The sequence below is a fragment of the Coregonus lavaretus genome, assembly GCF_964263955.1.
Source record: "Coregonus lavaretus genome assembly, chromosome: 28".
NCBI classification, from domain to species: Eukaryota; Metazoa; Chordata; class Actinopteri; order Salmoniformes; family Salmonidae; genus Coregonus; species Coregonus lavaretus.
In genome coordinates this window covers 37,009,355-37,036,675 of record NC_140015.1, presented here as the reverse complement: position 1 = coordinate 37,036,675, position 27,321 = coordinate 37,009,355, and the positions used below count along the sequence as shown (strand labels likewise).

Genomic DNA, 27,321 nt, shown 5'->3' with positions numbered 1-27,321 from the left:
ATTGTTCCAGCAACTATGGTGGTTGGATGCAGAACCAGGCCAGCGCAGCTGAGTTCAGCTCAGCCTGTCTCGGCTCGGTTCGGTTCAACTCAGTAGTGTAAAAAGGGTATTAGAGAGCGGTCGGAGCTGGCTGGGCTGCAGGCAGAGCCCAGATGTTCCACAGATGATTACAGTAGGCTTCAGGAACGTAGTTCTGGAGGAAGAGGAGGAGGAGCGGGGAGGTGGGGGGGGGGGGGGGGGGGACAGGATGAGGAGCGAGGGAGAGAAGGAGGGGGGAGGAGGAAGAGGGAGGAGGGATTCTGCTGCTACATCAAACACCTCCACTGTATCTGTGGCCAGACAGCCTTTAGAGATGACATTTCACTGTAACACTACAGACCTCCAGACAGCCTTTAGAGATGACATTTCACTGTAACACTACAGACCTCCAGACCAGCGTTTCTTTCTGTGTGTGTGTGTGTGTGTGTGTGTGTGCACAGGAACCATGTGTGTGTGTGTGTGTGTGTGTGTGTGCGTTTACAGAGGGGTGTCCTGGTTATAAAGGGGAGGAGTCCAGCAGGTGGGGGATGGCTTAGATAGTTTATAAGAGAGCTGTCCACATCATGTTCTTCTACAGAGCTTCAGTCATACTGGAATACTACCACACACTGTTCTGGTCTGGTCTAATCTGGTCTAGTCTGGTCTGGTCTGGTCTGGTCTAATCTGGTCTAGTCTGGTCTGGTCTGGTCTGGTCTGGGGATAAACAGCTCACATCTCAGCTTCACAGTCAGGTAGAGTATCTACAGATAAACCAGCTGTAATCACTGGATATTAGGGATCAATATTCAATATTATTTGATTGATATTATATTTATTTACAGAGGAAAATGTTTTCTATTGTGAAACCATCATCCACTGGATATCTGCATGCCAAATGGAATGTGAACATGAACTAGTCTTAAAATAATGACTGTGTAAATAATATGACAATATAACATCACATCAACTTCAGATAATATATTGATTCTGCATGTAACTGATGGCGGGTTATTCTGTGCCGACCTGTAGTAACAACTTCCAGTTCAGCCAATCACATAATGATGGTGTTTTATCTGCTTTTGCCCAGAGAGACTATTCTCTGATAATCACCATTTGGGTCTGAGGGCTGGACTACAAAGACACAGACTAATCATCTACAGAACCAGGTCCAATCTCATCTATTCATCAACTATGACATGCTAAACAGTTCAGCATCTATTGTGTTTTTACTGTGTTCTGCACCTGTTGTCACTGAGAGGTGACACTGGTTCCAGATCCTCACATGTAGGCTTGTCTATGTCAGACATAGTGGAGGGGTTGAATGAATTATGTTGTTGTTGTTGATTATGTTGTTGTTGTTGTTGGTTGTGAGGATGATGATGATGATGATGATGATGATATTGTTGTTGTTGATGTTGTTGATGATGATGATGATGATGATGATGAGGATGATGTTGTTGTTGTTGTTGATGATGATGATGATGATGATGATGATGATGATGATGATGATGATGATGTTGTTGTTGTTGTTGTAGTTTTCCTGAGGAAGATGATGATGAGGAGGGTTCTAGCCCTGCTGTCTCTGCTCTCTCTGTGTCTCTCTCAGAAGTGGAAGCAGGAGACATCAGAGTGGGATAGAGGTAAGGTAGACCAGATACAGTCACTAGTATGTAATCTACTTCCTGTATGTGTAGAGTCTCTTTGATAGAGGTAAGGCAGACCAGACACAGTCACTAGTATGTAATCTACTTCCTGTATGTGTAGAGTCTCTTTGATAGAGGTAAGGTAGACCAGACACAGTCACGAGTGTGTAATATACTTCTTGTAAACATTTACATTTACATCATTTAACAGACGCTCTTATCCAGAGCGACTTACAAATTGGTGCATGCAACTTATGATAGCCAGTGGGACAACCACTTTATTATTTTATTTATTATTATTATTATTATTATTATTATTATATATTTGTTATTTTTTTATGGGGGGTGGGGGAAGAAGGATTACTTTATACTATTCCAGGTATTCCTTAAAGAGGTAGGGTTTCAAGTGTCTCCGGAAGGTGATCAGTGACTCCACTGTCCTGGCGTCGTGGGGGAGCTTGTTCCACCATTGGGGTGCCAGAGCAGTGAATAGCTTTGACTGGGCTGAGCGGGACTGTGCTTCCGTAGAGGTAGGGGAGCTAGCAGGCCAGAGGTGGATGAAAGTAGTGCCCTCGTTTGGGTGTAGGGTCTGATCAGAGCCTGAAGGTAAGGAGGTGCCGTTCCCCTCACAGCTCCGTAGGCAAGCACCATGGTCTTGTAGTAGATGCGAGCCTCAACTGGAAGCCAGTGGAGTGTGCGGAGGAGCGGGGTGACATGAGAGAACTTGGGAAGGTTGAACACCAGACGGGCTGCAGCGTTATGGATAAGTTGTAGGGGTTTAATGGCACAGGCAGGGAGCCCAGCCAACAGCGAGTTGCAGTAATCCAGACTGGAGATGACAAGTGCCTGGATTAGGACCTGTGCCGCTTTCTGTGTAAGGTAGGGTCGTACTCTGCGAACGTTGTAGAGCATGAACCTGCAGGATCGGGTCACCGCTTTGATGTTAGCGGAGAATGACAGGGTGTTCTCCAGGGTCACGCCAAGGTTCTTTGCACTCTGGGAGGAGGACACAATGGAGTTGTCAACCGAGATGGTGAGATCATGGAGCGGGCAGTCCTTCCCCGGGAGGAAGAGTAGCTCCGTCTTGCCGAGGTTCAGCTTGAGGTGGTGATCCGACATCTAATATGTCTGCCAGACATGCAGAGATGCGATTCGCCACCTGGTTATCAGAAGGGGGAAAGGAGAAAATTAATTGTGTGTCGTCTGCGTAGCAATGATACGAGAGACCATGTGAGGATATGACAGAGCCAAGTGATTTGGTGTATAGAGAGAATAGGAGAGGGCCTAGAACTGAGCCCTGGGGGACAACAGTGGTGAGAGTACGTGGTGCGGAGACAGATTCTCACCACGCCACCTGGTAGGAGCGACCTGTCAGGTAGGACGCAATCCAAGAGTGAGCAGCGCTGGAGATGCCCAACTCGGAGAGGGTGGAGAGGAGGATCTGATGGTTCACAGTATCAAAGGCAGCGGATAGGTCTAGAAGGATAAGAGCAGAGGAGAGAGAGTTAGCTTTAGCAGTGCGGAGAGCCTCCGTGACACAGAGAAGAGCAGTCTCAGTTGAATGACCAGTCTTGAAACCTGACTGGTTTGGATCAAGAAGGTCATTCTGAGAGAGATAGCAGGAGAGTTGGCTAGAGACGGCACGCTCAAGAGTTTTGGAGAGAAAAGAAAGAAGGGATACTGGTCTGTAGTTGTTGACATCGGAGGGATCGAGTGTAGGTTTTTTGAGGAGGGGCGCAACTCTCGCTCTCTTGAAGACGGAAGGGACATGGCCAGCGGTCAAGAATGAGTTGATGAGCGAGGTGAGGTAAGGGAGAAGGTCTCCGGAAATGGTCTGGAGAAGAGAGGAGGGGATAGGGTCAAGCGGGCAGGTTGTTGGGCGGCCCGGCCGTCACAAGTCGCAAGATTTCATCTGGAGAGAGAAGGGAGAAAGAAGTCAAAGCATAGGGTAGGGCAGTGTGAGCAGGAGTGTCTGTCAAGTGGCTCAGTGACTCGTGTTTGCATCTCAATGTGAAAAAAACTGTTTGCATGTTCTTCACAAAGAGGGCAACAGATGCTACTGAGCCAGAAGTATATGTGTCAGGGGAGAAGCTCCAGGGGGTATCTGATTTTAAGTACCTTGGCATCATACTTGATTCCAACCTCTCTTTTAAAAAGCATGTGAAAAAGGTAATTCAAATAACCAAATTCAACCTAGCTAATTTCCGATTTATACGAAATTGTTTGACTACAGAGGTAGCAAAACTGTACTTCAAATCTATGATACTCCCCCACTTAACATACTGCTTGACTAGTTGGGCCCAAGCTTGCTGTACAACAATAAGACCTATTCAGTCAGTCTACAAACAGGCTCTCAAAGTGCTTGATAGGAAGCCCAATAGCCATCATCACTGTCACATCCTTAGAAAGCATGAGCTCCTGAGTTGGGAAAATCTTGTGCAATACACCGATGCATGTCTTGTATTCAAGATCCTAAATGGCTTGGCTCCCCCTCCACTCAGTATTTTTGTTAAACAGAAAACCCAAACATATGGCAGCAGATCCACAAGGTCTGCCATGAGAGGTGACTGTGTAGTTCCCCTAAGGAAAAGCACCTTTAGTAAATCTGCTTTTTCTGTGAGAGCTTCCCATGTCTGGAATACACTGCCATCAGACACACACAACTGCACCACATATCACACTTTCACAAAATGCTTGAAGACATGGCTAAAGGTCAATCAGATTTGTGAACATGGTCCCTAGCTGTGTGTTGCCGCTTTCCATGTCTGTTGTCTGTAACTTGTGAGGTGTGGAAACACTTTGTTGCTTTTATGAATTTTGTCTTGCTGCTTTTTGTTCTATGTTGCTCTGTCTGTATGCTAAGTCTTGCTTGTCCTATGTTGCTATGTCTGTATGCTATGTCTTGTTCTATGTTGTTATTGTCTATATTGTAATTGTTTTTAATAACCTGCCCAGGGACTGCGGTTGAAAATTAGCCGGCTGGCTAAAACTTTTACTGAAACGTTGATTAATGTGCACTGTCCCTGTAAAAATAAACTCAAACTCAAACTCAAACTTAATAAATGAGGATCGGATGTTGTCAACCTTCTTTTCAAAATGGTTGACGAAGTCATCCACAGAGAGGGAGGAGGGAGGGGGAGGAGGAGGAGGATTCAGCAGGGAGGAGAAGGTGGCAAAGAGCTTCCTAGGGTTAGAGGCAGAGGCTTGAAATTTAGAGTGGTAGAAAGGGGCTTTAGCAGCGGAAACAGAGGAAGAGAATGTAGAGAGGAGGGAGTGAATAGATGACAGGTCCGCAGGGAGTCTAGTTTTCCTCCATTTCCGCTCGGCTGCCCGGAGCCCTCTTCTATGAGCTCGCAATGATTCGTCAAGCCACGGAGCAGGAGGGGAGGACCGAGCCGGCCGGGAGGATAGGGGACATAGAGAGTCAAAAGATGCAGAAAGGGAGGAGAGGAGGGTTGAGGAGGCAGAATCAGGAGATCGGAGGGAGAAGGATTTAGTAGAGGGAAGAGATGATAGGATGGAAGAGGAGAGAGTAGCGGGAGAGAGAGAGCGAAGGTTGCGACGGCACATTACCATCTGAGTAGGGGCAGAGTGAGTAGTGTTGGAGGAGAGCGAGAGAGAAAAGGATACAAAGTAGTGGTCGGAGACTTGGAGGGGAGTTGCAGTGAGATTAGTAGAAGAACAGCATCTAGTAAAGCTGAGGTCAAGCGTATTGCCTGCCTTGTGAGTAGGGGGTGACGATGAGAGGGTGAGGTCAAAAGACGAAAGGAGTCTCTTTGATAGAGGTAAGGTAGACCAGACACAGTCACTATTATGTAATCTACATACTGTATGTGTGTAGTCTCTTTAATAGAGGTACGGCAGAACAGACACAGTCACTAGTTTGTAAACTACTTCCTGTATGTGTAGAGTCTCTTATGTAGCACACTTCAAGCAGTATGTTCTATACATCCATTGATATTGAATAGATATTGTGTTCTAATAGCTTGTTATCTTCAAGACATGAACAGCCAGTGGTATAGTACAGTATAGTCTACCTTCTGTATCTGAGTGGTGAATGAACATTCCCATGTCATCTCCAGCAGATAAAAGCCAGACTAAGATCTGCTCCAACCTGACCCAGGTGCTGGACAACTGGAAGTTTGCCATCATCAACCAGGTGAAGGACCTGCTGATCAACGATCACGCCTCCGTCCTTCCAGAATACGTCAGGTAGGTGACATCATCCCACGTGTCAGAAAGAAAGAGAGAAAGAGAAAAAGAGAGAGAGAGAGAGAGAGAGAGAGAGAGAGAGAGAGAGAGAGAGAGAGAGAGAGAGAGAGAGAGAGAGAGAGAGAGAGAGAGAGAAATATTGTGTTCAACAACAAACTACACATACCTCGGCCTAAACATCAGCGCCACAGGTAACTTCCACAAAGCTGTGAACGATCTGAGAGAGACAAGGCGAGAAGGGCCTTCTATGCCATCAAAAGGAACATAAAATTCGACATACCAATTAGGATCTGGCAAAAAATACTTGAATCAGTTATAGAACCCATTGCCCTTCATGGTTGTGAGGTCTGGGGTCTGCTCACAAACCAAGAATTCACAAAATGGGACAAACACCAAATTGAGACTCTGCATGCAGAATTCTGCAAAAATATCCTCCGTGTACAACGAAAAACACCAAATAATACATGTAGAGCAGAATTAGGCCGATACCCGCTAATTATCAAAATCCAGAAAATAGCAGTTAAATTCTACAACCACCTAAAAGGAAGCGATTCCCAAACCTTCCATAACAAAGCCATCACCTACAGAGGGCTGAACCTGGAGAAGAGTCCCCTAAGCAAACTGGTCCAGGGGCTCTGTTCACAAACACAAACAGACCCCACAGAGACCCAGGACAGCAGCACAATTAGATCCAACCAAATCATGAGAAAACAAAAAGATAATTACTTGACACATTGGAAAGAATTAACAAAAAAACTGAGCAAACTAGAATGCAATTTGGCCTTAAACAGAGAGTACACAGCGGCAGAATACCTGACCACTGTGACTGACCCAAAGTTAAGGAAAGCTTTGACTATGATCAGAATCAGTGAGCATAGCCTTGCTATTGAGAAAGGCCGCCGAAGGCAGACCTGGCTCTCAGAGGAGAAGACAGGCTATGTGCACACTGCCCACAAAAGGAGGTGGAAACTGAGCTGCACTTCCTAACCTCCTGCCAAATGTATGACCCTATTAGAGACACATATTTCCCTCAGATTACAAAGACCCACAAATAATTAGAAAACAAACCCAATTTTGATAAACTCCCATATCTATTGGGTGAAACACCACAGTGTGCCATCACAGCAGCAAGATTTGTGACCTGTTGCCAAAAGAAAAGGGCAACCAGTGAAGAACAAACACCATTGTATATACAACCCATATTTATGTTAATTTATTTTCCCTTTTGTACTTTAACTATTAGCACATAATATGATATTTGAAATGTCTTTATTCTTTTGGAACTTTTGTGAGTGTAAAGTTTACTGTCATTTTTTATTTAATTTTTTTCACTTTTGTTTATTATCTACTTCACTTGATTTGACAATGTTAACATATGTTTCCCATGCCAATAAAGCCCTTAAATTGAAATTGAATTGAATAGAGAGAGAGAGAGAGAGAGAGAGAGAGAGAGAGAGAGAGAGAGAGAGAGAGAGAGAGAGAGAGAGAGAGAGAGAGAGAGAGAGAGAGAGAGAGAGAGAGAGAGAGAGAGAGAGAGAGAGAGAGAGAGAGAGAGAGAGAGAGAGAGAGAGAGAGAGAGAGAGAGAGTGAGAGTGACGGTTGTGTGAGAGAGAAGAGAGAGAGAGCAGGAAAGAGAGCGAGAAGTTCATGATTATAGTACAGCGAGAACTTCACATTTTTTGCTTTACTCTAAATGATTTGTTGACCTAACTTTTAGCTCATAGCTTGACTGCAGGCCAGTCATTGTTCATCAACGTGATGGATGAGTGTAGCGGTCCGTGCATGACGGGGTCTGTACGTGTAAGGACCTCACTATGGAAAGCTCCAGTCAGAAAATCTGTAACTGCAGCAGCCTCCTGGGCCTGTAATCACAAAGCATCTCAGAGTAGTGAGGAGTGCTGATCTAGGATCAGTTTTAGATCATAATGAATAATATTATGCTGAACAAAAGCATGAGCGCAACATGCAACAATTTCAAAGATTTTACTGAGTTACAGTTCATATAAGGAAATCAGTCAACTGAAATAAATTCATCAGGCCCTAATCTATGTATTTCACATGACTGGACAGGAGTGCAGCCATGGGTGGGCCTGGGAGGGCAAAGGCCCACCCACTTGGCAGCCAGGCCCACCCACTGGGGAGCCAGGCCCAGCCAATCAGAATGTGTTTTTCCCCACAAAAGGGCTTTATTACAGACATAAATACTCCTCATTACCCTCGCCCCAACCCCCCTCAGACGATCCCACAGGTGAAGAAGCCGGATGTGGAGGTCCTTGGCTGGTGTGGTTACATGTGGTCTTTGGATGTGAGGCCAGTTGGAAGTACTGCCAAATTCTCTAAAACAACGTTGTAGGTAGCTTATGGTAGATAAATGAACATTCAATTCTCTGGCAACAGCTCTTGTGGACTTTCTTGCAGTCAGCATGACAATTGCACGCTCCCTCAAAACTTGAGACGTCTGTGGCATTGTGTTGTGTGACAAAACTGCACATTTTACATTTACATTTACGTCATTTAGCAGACGCTCTTATCCAGAGTGACTTACAAATTGCTGCATTCAACTTATGATAGCCAGTGGGACAACCACTTTTTTCTTTTATGGGGGGGGGGGGGGGGGGGGGGGGTAGAAGGATTACTTTTATACTATTACTTTTATACTATTCCAGGTATTCCTTAAAGAGGTAGGTTTTCAAGTGTCTCTGGAAGAGAGTTGCCTTTTATTGTCCCCAGCACAAGGTGCATCTGTGTAATGATCATTCTGTTTAATCAGCTTGTTGATATGCCACTCCTGTCAGGTGGATAGATTATCATGACAAAGGAGAAATGCTCACTAACAAGGGTGTAAACAAATTTGTGCACAACATTTGCGTGAAAAAACGTTTTTGTCCATATCTTTTATTTCAGCTCATGAAACAGGGGACCAACAATTTACATGTTGCGGTTGTATTTTTATTCAGTGTATATGGACAGAGAGGACCTGATCCTAGATCAGCACTCCTCTCTGGACAGTGAACTAAGAGTTCTGGCTGAGACATCAAAGACGACTAGCGAGCAGCCATCCAACCAGTCCTGGAGAGACTCAGTGTTCCTACTCTGAGCCCTGCAGGCAGCCAATAACACATCACGTGTACCAGCATGTTTGCTGTAAGCGTTCACTCTCCAATATCAGGCCTGGATAGGCTGCAGTGCACGCACAGTAACATAGCTTGACATTAAAGCCAGACATGTTTTCTCATTGATGAAGAATGTCATTGATGTTTAATGACGCTCTAGTTTCCCATGTCTTCTGTCCTGACGTTTCCTGCAAATTACACAATGAGACGTTTTCCATCATGTTTTATTTTAATATATTCTAGCCTCTTAGCAGCGTGGCCCATTAAAATGTAGTTGTCATTTCACAACGTGTAAAGCAGTGTGTAGACTACATCTTAGCAGCGTGGCCCATTAAATTGTAATAGGGATTTCACAATGTGTAAAGTGGTGTGTAGACTACGTAGTGTTATAATTTAGTGCACTAACATTTCAATTGCATTTCTAGTTCAAAACATATTGGGGTGGTTTCCCGGACACAGATGAAGCCTAAATCTGGACTGAAAAGCTTTTTAAATGGAGATTCTCCATTGATCATGCTTTTTTTATTTTTATTGCAGGACTGTTTCCAGGAAACAGGCCCATAGTCCTTCGACTGACCCCTTCATGACAGTGGCCTGATCTAGTTAATTCCCTCTCTGTTGCTCTTCTCCTGTGTAGATCTGCTGGGCCTCTGCCTCTGTAACCGGCACCACTGTACTGCTAACAGTATAGCTTCCTTCACTGTCCCTGTTCCTACCACTGCTAGAACTAGTGATCCTCTGCTTACTATCCAGCTGCACCACCACCACCTACCCACTGGGCACAGACGTTTGTTCAACGTTTAGTTTTGATTTACATTTGGTTGAGTTGTCAACTGACGTGAAATCAACAGAAAATGTCACCATGTCATTGGATTTAAGTAAAAAGTTGGATGAAGAAATACGTAATTCCCTTACGTTAATGACGTTTTTCTAATCCAATCAGTTTTCCACATTGATTCAACGTCATCACATAGATTCTTTGGGTTGAAATGACGTGGAAACACTTTGATTCAACCAGTTTTTGCCCAGTTGGTAGCAATTCAGTGACACGACTTCTCTATTTCTCTCTCTCTCTCTCTCTCTCTCTCTCTCTCTCTCTCTCTCTCTCTCTCTCTCTCTCTCTCTCTCTCTCTCTCTCTCTCTCCCTCTGCAGGATTCAGCCCCTGTCTGAGGCCCTGGGGGACCTCTACAAGCAGTTCAACTCTCTGAAGGATGAGCTGAGAAGGCTCAGCTCCAAGTTCGACAGGGTGGAGGGCTTCGTAGACGACCTGCAGGCTGGGAAACTCCCCCGACCCCCTGTGTGGACCCCTCAATGCCCCATACGGAGGGTCACTCCCTGGCCTCCGCTGAGGATGCCACTGAGGGCACCGTTAAGGGGAGAGGTGAGGGCACCACCAAGGGCACAGATGAGGGTACAGATGAGGAATCCAGAGCGGGGAAACGGCACGGGTCCAGGGTCCACAGGGACTAGAGGAAGGAGGGTCCCTAAACCTTAATCAGATGATTGACAGGTGTATTGTACAACGATAAACGATAAACTGTCATCTAGTGTGGATGCTCGCCAATGTTTTATAGTTATGAATAGTTTCTCATTACAGTTATCATTATATCTATCATTCTTGGTGTGGACAGCCCTTCAGGACTAATATAGTCTCAACTACATCACTACACTCATCTCTGAACCAGATCAACACAGAACTGATGAAAGCTTTGTACTGACAACAGAGCTACTGTACACTAACTATCAATAACATGATCATTGGTGATTGATTTGATATTGAAGGTGTGTGTTGATGATGTGTGATGGACATAGTGTAGTCTAGAAATGTTCTAATCATTGGATTCATCATCTCATATTATAAGAAGTGTATCCATACACAATATTTGTACGTATAGTATCTGTAAATACTGCAAATACAGAGTAAGGTACTACAGGACTACTTTACAAATAAACTGTTGAAATAAAACTCTTTCTCCCTGCTGGCAAATATACACATGCACAATCCATGCCTCAATTGTCTCAAGGCTTGAAAATCCTTCTTTAACCTGTCTCCTCCCCTTCATCTACACTGATTAAGTGGATATAACAGGTGACATCAATAAGAGATCATAGCTTTAACCTGGATTCACCTGGTCAGTCTATGGCATGGAAATAGCAGATGTTCCTAATGATTTGTCCACTCAGTATATACTGTTGAAATACAGCTCTTTCAGGCACAACGTGGCAGCATATTCAAACTTATTGAGCCACAAGGTGGCAGCATATTACAATATGATTCTATCTTCTCTTTCCACCTGCTGGCAAAGATATTAATGACTAAAATGTTATTGTACATCGTAGTAAGAATCAAGTTTATAACACTATTGAATATTGTAACTATAAACTATGAATATATTGAATATATCATGCTATTGTACTGTTCTTTTAATTCATCATACAGAGAAATATGATAGTACAAGAAAATTAGCCAGGAAATAATGTGATCCCCAATCACATGCTTTCTTTACAATATTTTTTATTTTTTATATAGATATGGATGATTATTAAATAGGTACTTTTAGAATAATCTTATAATACAATCATATCGTACTAATGAAAGGTTCTCAATAATGTGAAGTTCTAATATAAACTAAACCTCTGGTCCATCTCTGGTTATTCATTAACATTACAGTAAACATGCCCTACATCCTGGATAGTTGATCAACAATTTCTGGATCTGGACAAATGTCAGAGAGCAGGCTACTGTATTTTGGTTCAGTTAAATTCCCCCTCATTTAGTGCTACTAACAATGATGCTCATCAACATGCTCAAATACAAACACTTGTTCTTTACAATGCTCTTTATTGAATATCCACAATACAGCAAAGCTCTAACAATTCCTCTATTATAAATCTGCAAAGCAACACATTTAAAATATACAGAGTCTACTTATCATATAGCCTAGCCTATGATATCAGTATTAGTAGCAATTTCTCTCTTTTTTGGACCCGAGTGTATATATGCAGGTAAACCTTCTGATGCATTAACAATAACTTGAAAAGCGATGTAGAATATCAAATTGACATTACAATGGTTCTCAAACTATTCAGTGCTGCATTCAGACTTCTTGATGCCTTTCTCAGCGAACTTGGATGTCACGATGTTAGAAATGGTGTGGTGTGGAATCAGGCGCAGAAGCAGATGGACAGTCCAACAAGACTTTACTGGAGAGTGCAAAATAAATCCAAAACAGCCAGAGGCCAAAAAGACGCACACAGGCGTCACAACACGAGCGCACAACACAGGGCGCAAAACTCTCCTCAACCGAGGAGGAAGCTAAATAGCAATAGCGTACCGAAACACGGGTAACGCACAAACACCTGACACAAAACAATTACACACAACACTACACTAACAACAAGGAAACTAAATAGGGTGCTTAATGAGACATAACATAAGACAGGTGTGGCTAACAGACAAAACTAATCAAACAGGAAACATGGAGCGGTGGCAGCTAGTACTCCGGAGACGACGACCGGCGAAACCCGCCCGAACAAGGAGGAGGAGCTGCCTCGGCCGAAACCGTGACAGTACCCCCCCCCTGACGCGCGGCTCCAGCCGCGCGCCGCCTCTGGCCTCGGGGACGCCCAGGAGGACGCGGAGCAGGGCGCGTAGGATGACCACGATGGAATTCGGTCATCAGGGACGGATCCAGAATGTCCCTCCTCGGCACCCAGCACCGCTCCTCCGGACCGTACCCCTCCCACTCCACGAGATATTGGAGACCCCCCATCCGGCGTCTCGAATCCAGGATGGTCCGAACAGTGTACGCCGGAGCCCCCTCGATCTCCAACGGGGGCGGAGGAGTCTCCTCAATCTCGAAGTCCTGGAGTGGACCAGCTACCACCGGCCTGAGGAGAGACACATGGAATGAGGGGTTAATATTCTTGTAATCAATAGGTAGTTCTAACCTGTAACACACCTCATTCAATCTCCTCAGGACTTTAAAAGGCCCCACAAACCGCCGACCCAGCTTCCGGCAGGGCAGGCGGAGGGGTAGGTTTCTGGTTGAGAGCCAGACTCGATCTCCAGGTGCGTACACTGGCCCCTCACTGCGGTGTAGGTCGGCGCTCGTCTTTTGTCGACGTATGGCACGCTGCAGATGGACGTGAGCAGCGTTCCACGTCTCCTCCGAGCGCCGTACCCACTCATCCACAGCGGGGGCCTCGATCTGGCTCTCATGCCACGGTGCCAGAACCGGCTGGTACCCTAATACACACTGAAAGGGGGTTAGTCTAGTGGAGGAGTGGCGGAGAGAGTTCTGTGCCATCTCGGCCCAGGGCACATATCTCGCCCACTCCTCCGGCCGGCCCTGACAATATGACCTCAGAAACCTACCCACATCCTGGTTGACTCTTTCGACCTGCCCATTGCTTTCCGGGTGGTAACCCGAGGTAAGGCTCACCGAGACCCCCAAACGTTCCATAAATGCTCTCCAGACTCTGGAGGTAAACTGGGGGCCTCGATCGGACACTATATCCTCGGGTACCCCGTAATGCCGGAAGACGTGAGTGAATAGAGCCTCAGCGGTCTGTAGGGCAGTAGGAAGACCCGGCATGGGAAGGAGACGACAGGCCTTCGAGAACCGATCCACAACGACCAGGATGGTGGTATTCCCCTGTGAGGAGGGAAGATCGGTAACAAAATCCACCGATAGGTGAGACCAGGGTCGTCGTGGAACGGGCAGGGGCTGTAATTTACCCCTGGGCAAGTGTCTGGGTGCCTTACACTGGGCACACACTGAGCAGGAGGAGACATAAACCCTCACATCCCTGGCTAACGTTGGCCACCAGTACTTCGTACTAAGGCAGTGCACCGTCCGACCAATACCCGGATGTCCAGAGGAGGGAGACGTGTGAGCCCAATAAATCAACCGATCCCGGACCTCGAGCGGGACGTACGTCCGACCCACCGGACACTGTGGAGGACTAGGGTCGGTACGTAACGCCCGCTCGATCTCCGCATCGACCTCCCACACCACCGGTGCCACCAGACAAGACTCCGGTAGTATGGGAATGGACTCCACGCACCTCTCCTCCGCGTCATACCGGCGGGACAGAGCATCTGCCTTCCCGTTCTGGGACCCAGGGATGTAAGTGATCTTAAACACAAACCGGGCGAGAAACATAGTCCATCGAGCCTGGCGAGGATTCAGTCTCCTAGCTGCCCGAATGTATTCCAGGTTACGGTGATCGGTCAGAATGAGAAAAGGGTGCTGAGCCCCCTCAAGCCAATGCCTCCACACCTTTAGGGCCTGTACTACGGCTAACAGCTCCCTGTCCCCTACGTCATAATTCCGCTCCGCCGGACTGAGCTTCTTAGAATAAAAAGCACAGGGGCGGAGCTTAGGTGGTGTACCCGAGCGTTGAGATAGAACGGCCCCAATACCGGCCTCAGACGCGTCCACCTCAACTTGGAAAGGTAAAGTGGGATCCGGGTGCGCCAACACCGGAGCCGAGGTAAACAGGTCCTTCAGTCTCCCAAAAGCCCTGTCCGCCTCAGCCGACCACTGCAAGCGCACCGGACCCCCCTTCAGAAGAGACGTAATGGGAGCTGCCACCTGTCCAAAACCCCGGATAAACCTCCGGTAGTAATTCGCAAAACCCAAAAACCGCTGCACCTCTTTAACCGTCGTTGGGGTTTGCCAATTACGCACGGCGGACACTCGGTCCACCTCCATTCTCACCCCTGACGCAGACAACTGGTAACCCAAAAAGGAAACTGACTCCTGAAAGAACAGACATTTCTCAGCCTTGACATACAGGTCATGCTCCAACAGTCTCCTCAATACCCTGCGCACCAGGGCTACATGCTCGGCCCGAGTAGGACTGTACACCAGAATATCATCGATGTACACCACCACTCCCTGCGCCTGCATGTCCCGGAAAATTTCATCTACAAACGATTGGAAGACTGATGGAGCATTCATTAACCCATATGGCATGACGAGATACTCGTAATGGCCGGAGGTAGTACTAAATGCTGTCTTCCACTCATCGCCCTCCCTAATGCGCACCAAATTATATGCGCTCCTGAGGTCCAATTTTGTGAAGAACCGTGCCCCGTGCAATGACTCCGTCATAGTCCCAATCAGCGGAAGTGGATAACTATATTTAACAGTCACCTGATTGAGACCGCGGTAGTCAATACACGGACGCAGACCTCCATCCTTCTTCTTCACAAAAAAGAAGCTCGAGGACGCGGGAGAAGTAGAGGACCGTATGTATCCCTGTCTCAGAGACTCGGCAATGTAAGTCTCCATTGCCCTTTTCTCCTCCTGTGACAAAGGATACACATGGCTCCGCGGAAGCGCGGCTCCTGTCTGGAGGTCTATCGCACAATCCCCCTGTCTATGAGGTGGCAATCGTGCCGCTCGGGTCTTACTAAACACGAGTGCCAAATCCTCATACTCAGGAGGAATGTGCAGTGCTGGCATCTGGTTCGGACTTTCCACCGAGGTCGCCCCTACGGAAACACCCAGACATAACCCCTCACACTGAGCAGACCACCCTTTAAGAGCCTTCTCTCGCCACGAAATAGTAGGATCATGGGTAGTCAACCAGGGAAGCCCCAGTACCACCGGATACGCAGGAGAGTCAATCAGATAGAGTTGAATCATCTCCTCATGACCCCCCTGCGTCATCATCCTAAGTGGCGCTGTGAGCTCCCCAATCCACCCAGATCCTAACGGACGACTATCTAAAGCATGTACGGGGAAAGGCTTATCGACTGGAAGGAGGGGAATCCCTAACTTAACACAGAATTTACGATCTATAAAATTCCCAGCTGCGCCTGAATCGACTAGGGCCTTATGCTGGGAATGAGGTGCAACCTGTGGAAAACAAACAGGTAATGTAAAGTGGACGACAGAAAGCTCTGGGTAAGTAGGGCGCCTACTCACCTGGGAGGACTCCCCACTGTATGGCCTGCCATCTCCCCCCTCAGAGGACCCTCCCCAGCACCCAGCCGCGGTGTGCCCTCCGCGGCCACACTGGGTGCAGGAGACTGCCCCCCTCGGGTTCCTACCTCTTCTCCCTCTAGCGCCAGCCCCTCCAAGCTCCATCGGACTCTGCTCGGAGGCGCTGGAGGGTGGAATGGGAGGCCCCCATCTGGGACGTCCGCGAGTCGTGAGTAGGTTGTCCAGACGAATAGCCATGTCCACAAGCTGGTCGAACGTTAATGTAGCATCCCTACAAGCTAACTCCCTGCGGACGTCCTCCCTAAGGCTACACCTAAAGTGGTCTATGAGGGCCTTCTCATTCCACCCCGCATCAGCCGCTAGAGTCCGGAACTCCAGCGCAAACTCTTGAACGCTCCTCATCCCCTGTCGGAGGTGGAATAGACGTTCCCCCGCCGCTCTTCCCTCTGGTGGATGGTCAAAGACCGCACGGAAACGGCGGGAGAACTCCGCATAGGTGACTGTGGCGGAGTCTATTCCCCTCCATTCGGCGTTGGCCCACTCCAACGCCTTGCCGGTGAGACAGGAGATGAGGGCGGAAACGCTCTCGTATCCCGAGGGCGCCGGGTGTATGGTGGCCAGGTAGAGCTCCACTTGCAAAAGGAACCCCTGACACCCGGCAGCGGAGCCGTCGTACGCCCTCGGGAGCGAGAGCCGAATTCCACTGGGTTCCGGTAGAGGGGTGGGCTGGTTGTCTGGTGGTGAAGGAGCAACAGGTGGGGCTGTGGGAACACCGCTGGTCTCCCATCGCCGAAGTGTGTCCATGACGCCCTCCAAAGCGTGCCCGATCCGATTTATGCGATGCTCTTGTCCCAGGAGACGTTCCTCCACGCTGTCGACGTGTGCTCCTGCTGATTCCATATCAGTGTGTAATTCTGTCACGATGTTAGAAATGGTGTGGTGTGGAATCAGGCGCAGAAGCAGATGGACAGTCCAACAAGACTTTACTGGAGAGTGCAAAATAAATCCAAAACAGCCAGAGGCCAAAAAGACGCACACAGGCGTCACAACACGAGCGCACAACACAGGGCGCAAAACTCTCCTCAACCGAGGAGGAAGCTAAATAGCAATAGCGTACCGAAACACGGGTAACGCACAAACACCTGACACAAAACAATTACACACAACACTACACTAACAACAAGGAAACTAAATAGGGTGCTTAATGAGACATAACATAAGACAGGTGTGGCTAACAGACAAAACTAATCAAACAGGAAACATGGAGCGGTGGCAGCTAGTACTCCGGAGACGACGACCGGCGAAACCCGCCCGAACAAGGAGGAGGAGCTGCCTCGGCCGAAACCGTGACATTGGAGCCCGCGGTGACTTTACATGAGAACACTTTGTCCTGGTTCCATTCTGACGTGTCAACCGTCAGACAGCTGCTGAGTTGGAACGTCTTGTCGGCTTGCGGCACGGGGCCACTCGTAGCGATGCCGCTCGTGACTGGATTCCCTCCCGCTGTCCAGCTCACATCAGCGTAGCCCATGGCCATCTGACTAGCCAGACACACCAGGGTGACTTTGCTGGACTTCAACTCAACACTGGACGGGGGGAGGATGGTCAAGACAGGAGGAGGGAGGGTAGAGTCTGGACCAATGGAATGAGCAGAAGAAACATTACACAAAATCATTAAATATGTTAGTAGAATGAAACAGGGTTGTGTGCATCATACTGTAGAATAAAAAATAAAACCATGTAATTCTATTGTTACATGTTGCACATTATGTCTGTTTGTAGCTTGCCTTATTTTGAAACTTTCTAAGAAACTCCCAATGTGTGACTTTGCGGAGGTAAAGCAGATTTCTGTGCAAGTGAATAATGAGTTTAGATCTCTAACTTTAAACATAATCAAGTAGTCAGATGTGCTTAAAATCAAATGTATATCCTCCTACTTATTCAACCAGAAAACAGAGTTACCAACTGTAATGTAGTAGCCTACAATGTCATTATTCATGTAGCAACATTGTCTGTAACTACCATATACATGGTTTTATCATTATTTAATATAACATGGGACCAACATTTTAAAGGTTGATGCAACTTTATGTATCCTTCACATTCTCTGACTAAATAGATTATTATTGTATGCGACATTCAATCAATTTATTTTATATAGCCCTTCTTACATCAGCTAATATCTCGAAGTGCTGTACAGAAACCCAGCCTAAAACCCCAAACAGCTAGTAATGCAGGTGTAGAAGCACGGTGGCTAGGAAAAACTCCCTAGAAAGGCGAAAACCTAGGAAGAAACCTAGAGAGGAACCAGGCTATGAGGGGTGGCCAGTCCTCTTCTGGCTGTGCCGGGTGGAGATTATAACAGAACCATGCCAAGATGTTCAAAAATGTTCATAAGTGACAAGCATGGTCAAATAATAATCAGGAATAAATCTCAGTTGGCTTTTCATAGCCGATCATTAAGAGTTGAAAACAGCAGGTCTGGGACAGGTAGGGGTTCCATAACCGCAGGCAGAACAGTTGAAACTGGAATAGCAGCAAGGCCAGGCGGACTGGGGACAGCAAGGAGTCACCACGGCCGGTAGTCCCGACGTATGGTCCTAGGGCTCAGGTCTCTCAGTTGGCTTTTCATAGCCGATCATTAAGAGTTGAAAACAGCAGGTCTGGGACAGGTAGGGGTTTCGTAGCCGCAGGCAGAACAGTTGAAACTGGAATAGCAGCAAGGCCAGGCGGACTGGGGACAGCAAGGTGTCATCATGCCCGGTAGTCCTGACGTATGGTCCTAGGGCTCAGGTTCTCAGAGAGAAAGAGAGAACGAGAGAATTAGAGAGAGCATACTTAAATTCACACAGGACACTGGATAAGACAGGAGAAGTACTCCAGGTATAACCAACTAACCCCAGCCCCCCGACACATAAACTACTGCAGCATAAATACTGGAGGCTGAGACAGGAGCGGTCCGGAGACACTGTGGCCCCATCCGAAGAAACCCCCGGACAGGGCCAAACAGGAAGGATATAACCCCACCCACTCCGCCAAAGCACAGCCCCCGCACCACTAGAGGGATATCCCCAACCACCAACTTACAATCCTGAGACAAGGCCGAGTATAGCCCACAGAGGTCTCCACCACAGCACAAACCAAGGGGGGGGGGGCGCCAACCCAGACAGGAAGATCACGTCAGTAACTCAACCCACTCAAGTGACGCACCCCTCCCAGGGACGGCATGAAAGAGCACCAGCAAGCCAGTGACTCAGCCCCTGCAACAGGGTTAGAGGCAGAGAACCCCAGTGGAGAGGGGAACCGGCCTGGCAGAGACAGCAAGGGCTGTTCGTTGCTCCAGCCTTTCCGTTCACCTTCACACTCCTGGGCCAGACTACACTCAATCATATGACCTACTGAAGAGATAAGTCTTCAGTAAAGACTTAAAGGTTGAGACCGAGTCTGCGTCTCTCACATGGGTAGGCAGACTGTTCCATAAAAATGGAGATCTATAGGAGAAAGCCCTGCCTCCCGCTGTTTGCTTAGAAATTCTAGGGACAATTAGGAGGCCTGCGTCTTGTGACCGTAGCGTACGTATTGGTATGTACGGCAGGACCAACTCGGAAAGATAGGTAGGAGCAAGCCCATGTAACGCTTTATAGGTTAACAGTAAAACCTTGAAATCAGCCCTTGCCTTAACAGGAAGCCAGTGTAGGGAAGCTAGCACTGGAGTAATATGATCAAATTTCTTGGTTCTAGTCAGGATTCTAGCAGCCGTATTTAGCACTAACTGAAGTTTATTTAGTGCTTTATCCGGGTAGCCGGAAAATAGAGCATTGCAGTAGTCTAACCTAGAAGTAACAAATGCATGGATTAATTTTTCTGCATCATTTTTGGACAGAAAATTTCTGATTTTTGCAATGTTACGTAGATGGAAAAAACCTGTCCTTGAAACAGTCTTGATATGTTCGTCAAAAGAGAGATCAGGGTCAAGAGTAACGCCGAGGTCCTTCACAGTTTTATTTGAGACGACTTTACAACCATCAAGATGAATTGTCAGATTTAACAGAAGATCTCTTTGTTTCTTGGGACCTAGAACAAGCATCTCTGTTTTGTCCGAGTTTAAAAGTAAAAAGTTTTCAGCCATCCACTTCCTTATGTCTGAAACACAGGCTTCTAGCGAGGGCAATTTTGGGGCTTCACCATGTTTCATTGAAATGTACAGCTGTGTGTCATCCGCATAGCAGTGAAAGTTAACATTATGTTTTCGAATAACATCCCCAAGAGGTAAAATATATAGTGAAAACAATAGTGGTCCTAAAACGGAACCTTGAGGAACACCGAAATGTACAGTTGATTTGTCGGAGGACAGACCATTCACAGAGACAAACTGATATCTTTCCGACAGGTAGGATCTAAACCAGGCCAGAACTTGTCCGTGTAGACCAATTTGGGTTTCCAGTCTCTCCAAAAGAATGTGGTGATCGATGGTGTCAAAGGCAGCACTAAGGTCTAGTAGCACGAGGACAGATGCAGAGCCTCGGTCTGACGCCATTAAAAGGTCATTTACCACCTTCACAAGTGCAGTCTCAGTGCTATGATGGGGTCTAAAACCAGACTGAAGCATTTCGTATACATTGTTTGTCTTCAGAAAGGCAGTGAGTTGCTGCGCAACAGCTTTTTCTAAAATTTTTGAGAGGAATGGAAGATTCGATATAGGCCGATAGTTTTTTATATTTTCCGGGTCAAGGTTTGGCTTTTTCAAGAGAGGCTTTATCACTGCCACTTTTAGTGAGTTTGGTACACATCCGGTGGATAGAGAGCTGTTTATTATGTTCAACATAGGAGGGCCAAGCACAGGAAGCAGCTCCTTCAGCAGTTTAGTAGGAATAGGATCCAGTATGCAGCTTGAAGGTTTAGAGGCCATGATTATTTTCATCATTGTGTCAAGAGATATAGTACTAAAACACTTAAGTGTCTCTCCCGATCCCAGGCCCTCGCAGAGCTGTGCAGATCCAGGACAGCTAAGCCCTGGAGGAATACGCAGATTCAAAGAGGAGTCCGTAATTTGCTTTCTAATGGTCATGATCTTTTCCTCAAAGAAGTTCATGAATTTATCACTGCTGAAGTGAAAGCCATCCTCTCTTGGGGAATGCTGCTTTTTAGTTAGCTTTGCAACAGTATCAAAAAGAAATTTTGGATTGTTCTTATTTTCCTCGATTAAGTTGGAAAAGTAGGATGATCGAGCAGCAGTGAGGGCTCTTCGGTACTGCACGGTACTGTCTTTCCAAGCTAGTCGGAAGACTTCCAGTTTGGTGTGGCGCCATTTCCGTTCCAATTTCCTGGAAGCTTGCTTCAAAGCTCGGGTATTTTCTGTATACCAGGGAGCTAGTTTCTTATGACAAATGTTTTTCGTTTTTAGGGGTGCAACTGCATCTAGGGTATTGCGCAAGGTTAAATTGAGTTCCTCAGTTAAGTGGTTAACTGATTTTTGTCCTCTGACGTCCTTGGGTAGGCAGAAGGAGTCTGGAAGGGCATCAATGAATTTTTGTGTTGTTTGAGAATTTATAGCACGACTTTTGATGCTCCTTGGTTGGGGTCTGAGCAGATTATTTGTTGCGATTGCAAATGTAATAAAATGGTGGTCCGATAGTCCAGGATTTTGTGGAAAAACATTAAGATCTACAACATTTATTCCATGGGACAAAACTAGGTCCAGAGTATGACTGTGGCAGTGAGTAGGTCCAGAGACATGTTGGACAAAACCCACTGAGTCGATAATGGCTCCGAAAGACTTTTGGAGTGGGTCTGTGGACTTCTCCATGTGAATATTAAAATCACCAAAAATTAGAATATGATCTGCTATGACTACAAGGTCTGATAGGAATTCAGGAAACTCAGAGAGGAACGCTGTATATGGCCCAGGAGGCCTGTAAACAGTAGCTATAAAAAGTGATTGAGTAGGCTGCATAGATTTCATGACTAGAAGCTCAAAAGATGAAAACGCCATTTTTTTTTTTGTAAATTGAAATTTGCTATCGTAAATGTTAGCAACACCTCCGCCTTTGCGGGATGCACGGGGAATATGGTCACTAGTGTAACCAGGAGGTGAGGCCTCATTTAACACAGCAAATTCATCAGGCTTAAGCCATGTTTCAGTCAGGCCAATCACATCAAGATTATGATCAGTGATTAGTTCATTGACTATGACTGCCTTTGAAGTGAGGGATCTAACATTAAGTAACCCTATTTTGAGATGTGAGGTATCACGATCTCTTTCAATAATGGCAGGAATGGAGGAGGTCTTTATCCTAATAAGATTGCTAGGGTGAACACCGCCATGTTTAGTTTTGCCCAACCTAGGTCGAGGCACAGACACAGTCTCAATGGGTATGGCTGAGCTGACTACACTGACTGTGCTATTGGCAGACTCCACTAAGCTGGCAGGTTGGCTAACAGCCTGCTGCCTGGCCTGCACCCTATTTCACTGTGGGGCTAGAGGAGTTAGAGCCCTATCTATGTTGGTAGATAAGAGGAGAGCACCCCTCCAGCTAGGATGGAGTCCGTCACTCCTCAGCAGGTCAGGCTTGGTCCTGTTTGTGGGTGAGTCCCAGAAAGAGGGCCAATTATCCACAAATGTTATCTTTTGGGAGGGGCAGAAAACAGTTTTCAACCAGCGATGAAGTGCTGAGACTCTGCTGTAGAGCTCGTCACTTCCCCTAACTGGGAGGGGGCCAGAGACAATTACTCGATGCCGACACATCTTTCTAGCTGATTTACACGCTGAAGCTATGTTGCACTTGGTGACCTCTGACTGTTTCATCCTAACATCGTTGGTGCCGACGTGGATAACAATATCTCTATACTCTCTACACTCGCCAGTTTTAGCTTTAGCCAGCACCATCTTTAGATTAGCCTTAACGTCGGTAGCCCTGCCCCCTGGTAAACAGTGTATGATCGCTGGGTGATTCGTTTTAAGTCTAATACTGCGGGTAATGGAGTCGCCAATGACTAGGGTTTTCAATTTGTCAGAGCTAATGGTGGGAGCCTTCGGCGTCTCAGACCCCGTAACGGGAGGAGTAGAGACTAGAGAAGACTCAGACTCAGACTCCGACTCGCTACATAATGGGGAAAACCGGTTGAAGGTTTCTGTCGGCTGAATGAGCGACACCGGTTGAGCATTCCAACAGTATTTCCCTCCAGAAGCCATGAGAAAGTTGTCCGGCTGCGGGGACTGTGCGGGGGGATTTATACTAACGTTACTGTCTGTACTTACTGGTGGCACAGACGCTGTTTCTTCCTTTCCTACACTGAGATTACCCTTGCCTAACGATTGCGTCTGAAGCTGGGCTTGTAGCACAGCTATTCTCGCCGTAAGGCGATCGTTCTCCTGTATATTATGAGTACAGCGACTGCAATTAGAAGACATCATGTTAATGTTACTACTTAGCTTCGGCTGTTGAAGATGTTGATGAACCATGTCCAGATAAAGCGTCCGGAGTGAAAAAGTTGAATAAGGGAAAAAAGTTGCGATGGAAAAAAGGAAAATAACGTAAAGTTGGCAGCTAAAACGCACAGGAAAATGACTCTTCTGTCTCGGGATAAACGTCCGGGGTGAAAAAGTTTAACGAAAAAAGATGAGTGAGGACAAAACTAAAAAGTTGGTAAATTTGTTGAACACAGAGATTGATTAAACGTTTATTAAAAGTAAAACGTGAATAGTTTGGCAGGTAGCCAAGTAGCAACAAACATTATAAATGAGTAGTGTTGTCAAGTGACAGCAATAACCTACATGGTCAAATAGTGCAATACATTTTTTAAGTTTTTAAGTTTAAATGAGAAATCAACAACTACAGATATACTGTAGGCTATGAAGTTGTCACATTGTGTCCATGACCCTTGATAATCAGTACACATTTACATTAAATAATTATGAAGTAAGAATATCATGTTACATACTTTAACTCTATTAACTATGATGCATTACAAACCCTTGAAAACAAAAATATAAGGTTAAAATAAAGGGAACTCACCAGTGACAATGAGCTTGGTTCCTGGTCCGAATACCACAGTGATTCAGTTTGTGTTCATGGCCGTACAAAAACCTCCTCACTTTCACTACTGAGAGGACAGGAACTGAAACATCCCATTCAGTTACAGCTTCACTCTCTCTTCAAACATCTCAGGCTTTTCTAGAGTTTCTATCTATGAAGTAACAATATATAGTATATAGTATAGCATCATATTCTGCTGTTGGTGTCTGGTCCTTTTGAATCCATGAGTTAATGCACTATCTATGTGATGCAGTCTGACTTGATGATGATGTTGGTGGTGATGATGGATGATGAGTATGATGATGATGATGATGATGTTGTTGTTGTTGTTGATGATGATGATATAATCATGATGGTGGTGGTGGTGATGATGGTGGTGATGATGATGATGGTGATATAATTATGATGATGATGGTGATATAATGATGATGATGATGATGATGATGGTGATGGTGATGGTGATGGTGATGGTGATGGTGATGATGATATAATGATGATGATGATGATGATGATGATGGTGATGATGATGATGATGATGATGATGATGATGATGATGATGATGATCACACCAAGAGAGCCAACATCAGTTTCCTTTCAGACAATGTCTTCTTATGCTCTTTTTGACATGTAGAGATGGAAACTTCAACTGCTGTTTCTTAGAGTTCACCCCTCTGCCACGCATAAAGCAGAAGTGAGTGTATTTGGGGAGGAGGTTTTTGTCATGGTATATATCACTGTGATACATACTCTTTAACAGAGTTGTCCCATGTGTTACAGTAATACACTGCTGAGTCTGTCTCCTCCACAGTGTTAATAATCAAACGATAATCGGATTTAGACTGATGATTAGATGTGAATTTAGGAGAGGAGAAACCGGAGCCATATTTTACAGAGGTCCAATTATAGTTGTACCACTGTAAAACATACTGAGGAACTCCTCCTGGAACCTGTTTATACCAATGAGCGGCACTATTCTTAACAGTCCCCAGGTTACAGTCCATAGTGGCCGTGTCTCCTTTCCTCACTGTCACAACAGGAGGCTTCTGTGTCACCACAGTCACACCACTGACACCTGGGAAATAAGAAGATGACATGTAGTGAAGAGAAACATACAGACTCATTATTAATAAAACATGAAGTAAAACCTCCAGGAAGTCAGACTCCTTACATGTTAGAGCAGTGATGAGAGTGCAGTGTCCCCAGCATGTTGTCAGTGTGTGGTGTGAACGGCCCTTACTGTCCAGCTGAGAGATGAGCAGGGTTGGAGTGTGAGGAGAGGAGAGGCTGCAGGACCCACCTATAAGGAGAGACAGGGAGGACCAGAGGGAGGGGCTTCTATATCTCAGCCTATCAGCTTCTGAGAAAATGGACTATTAAACTATAAAACATTGAAATATTTCTGATAGGACAAATTCAATGTATCATTGTAAAGAACAGTATTTTGTTTCTTCTCAGTTACTTTGACGTTAGTTAGTTTATATCAGCATGTCATAATATACCTAATAATAATATTATTATAATATTATCTGGACCTGATAGTGGGGTTCTGAACTAACAGTATATCACTAAATGACTGCTGATGTAATATGTCTCTACTGTAAACCAGGGGCCTTACTATCATGGAGGTTATCTGATACATGGAGTCTTCTGTTAGGACTGAAAGGACCATCTGGAATATCACTTTATGATTCATGGTTTGTGACAACTAGGTGTAATTGTTCATGACAACGTTCTACTAAATGTGGGAAGGGTTTTGTGTAAAACACAAGCATGGCATGTTCTCCTACTGCAGACACACTGGTTCAGGATGACTTGACATTCAGTTAGTGTTTATATTCAGAACATCTGAAAGCAGAAGTGAGTGTATTTGGGGAGGAGGTTTTTGTCATGGTGTATATCACTGCGATACGTGCACTTTAACAGAGCTGTCCCATGTGTGACAGTAATACACTGCTGAGTCCTCCTCTTCCACATTATTGATTATAAACTGATAATCCTTATCAGACGTGGCTTTAGATGTGAAACGATCAGAGGAGAAACCAGATCCATATTGATCAGGAGAGGCATGATTATGGTAAAACCTTAACACATACTGAGGAGCTCCTCCTGGAACCTGTTTATACCAGATTACATAATAACCTTCAGATTTAGTAATGTCACAGTGAAAAGTGGCAGTCCCCTTTGTACTGACAGTCAGTACTGAAGGTGTCTGTATCACTGCTTTCTGGCAACTGACATCTGTGGGAACAAAATACACAATTTAAGACATTTTTTCATACATGAATGTACAACTTCTAATGAATTCTTTAGATTCAGATTGAACATAGAGTAAATTCCTTACATGTTAGAGCAGTGATGAGAGTGCCGAGTGTCCCCAGCATGTTGTCAGTGTGTGGTGTGAACATCCCTTACTGTCCAGCTGAGAGATGAGCAGGGTTGGAGTGTGAGGAGAGGAGAGGCTGCAGGACTCACCTATAAGGAGACACACAGGGAGGACCAGAGGGAGGGGCCTCTACAGTTAACCTATCACCAAGCCAGGGAGGACCAGAGGGAGGGGCCTCTGCAGGTAACCAATCACCAGCTACTTTTATTGTTGATTTACATATCTGGGGGTTCACAGACTTCCACAGTTATAATAATAATATTATTATTATAATGAACAAAAATATAAATACAACATGCAACAATTTAAAAGATTTTACTGAGTTACAGTTCATATAAAGAATTGAATTAAAAGTTAATTGAAATAAATTAGGCCCTAATCTACGAATTCCACATGACTGGGCAAAGGTGCAGCCTTGGTTGGGCGTTGGAGGGCATAGGCCCACCCACTTGACAGCCAGGCCCACCCACTGGGGACACAGCCCCAGCCAATCAGAATTAGTTTTTCCCCAGCCCCCCCCCCCCCTCAGAGCAGGTCTAGAACGATGAGTTACTCAGTCCCCCACCCCTCAGAGCCGGCTAGAAGAATGAGTTACTCAGTCCCCCCATCAGAGCAGGTCTAGAAGAATGAGTTACTCAGTCCCCCCATCAGAGCAGGTCTAGAACGATGAGTTACTCAGTCCCCCCATCAGAGCAGGTCTAGAAGAATGAGTTACTCAGTCCCCCCATCAGAGCAGGTCTATGAAGTGCCTGTGGAAGCCTTTATAGTGTACTCCTTTTGACCAGAGCCCATTTGTCCTTTCAAGTGCCCTTGTTAAAAGTAGTGCACTATAAAAGGAATGAAGAGCCATTTGGGCTCTGGTCAGCTGCAACCTCAGTTTCAGTTCACTTCTCCGGGCACCTGCAGATCTCCCCTCCTCTCCCCTCCTCTCCCACACAGTTCTGAGAGGAGATAAA

At 46.0% G+C, this 27,321-nt stretch overlaps 2 protein-coding genes across 4 annotated transcripts; one reads left to right on the top strand and one right to left on the bottom strand.

Moving 5' to 3' along the window:
• Positions 1 to 612: 612 nt before the first annotated feature.
• LOC311104065 (uncharacterized protein) lies at positions 613 to 11,050 on the top strand. Of its 3 annotated transcripts, none has more exons than XM_084145729.1 (5): positions 613 to 770; positions 1,106 to 1,184; positions 1,554 to 1,658; positions 5,747 to 5,873; positions 10,140 to 11,050. In XM_084145729.1, the coding sequence occupies exons 3-5, from the start codon at positions 1,568 to 1,570 to the stop codon at positions 10,480 to 10,482; spliced, it is 561 nt and encodes a 186-aa protein (XP_084001855.1). In that variant the 5' UTR covers positions 613 to 770; positions 1,106 to 1,184; positions 1,554 to 1,567; the 3' UTR covers positions 10,483 to 11,050. The 3 variants fall into 3 exon arrangements, with proteins under 3 accessions (XP_084001855.1, XP_084001854.1, XP_084001853.1); XM_084145727.1 differs by having other exon boundaries at positions 688 to 770; positions 5,744 to 5,873; XM_084145728.1 differs by lacking the exon at positions 1,106 to 1,184 and having other exon boundaries at positions 5,744 to 5,873.
• Positions 11,051 to 11,906: 856 nt separating this feature from the next.
• LOC311104060 (immunoglobulin lambda-1 light chain-like) lies at positions 11,907 to 26,379 on the bottom strand. Its single transcript, XM_084145719.1, has 5 exons — positions 26,324 to 26,379; positions 25,892 to 26,220; positions 23,962 to 23,995; positions 17,298 to 17,578; positions 11,907 to 12,114 (listed from the first exon to the last, which is right to left on the bottom strand). Exons 1-5 carry the CDS (start codon positions 26,361 to 26,363, stop codon positions 12,070 to 12,072), a joined length of 729 nt encoding a protein of 242 aa, XP_084001845.1. The 5' UTR covers positions 26,364 to 26,379; the 3' UTR covers positions 11,907 to 12,069.
• Positions 26,380 to 27,321: the final 942 nt, after the last annotated feature.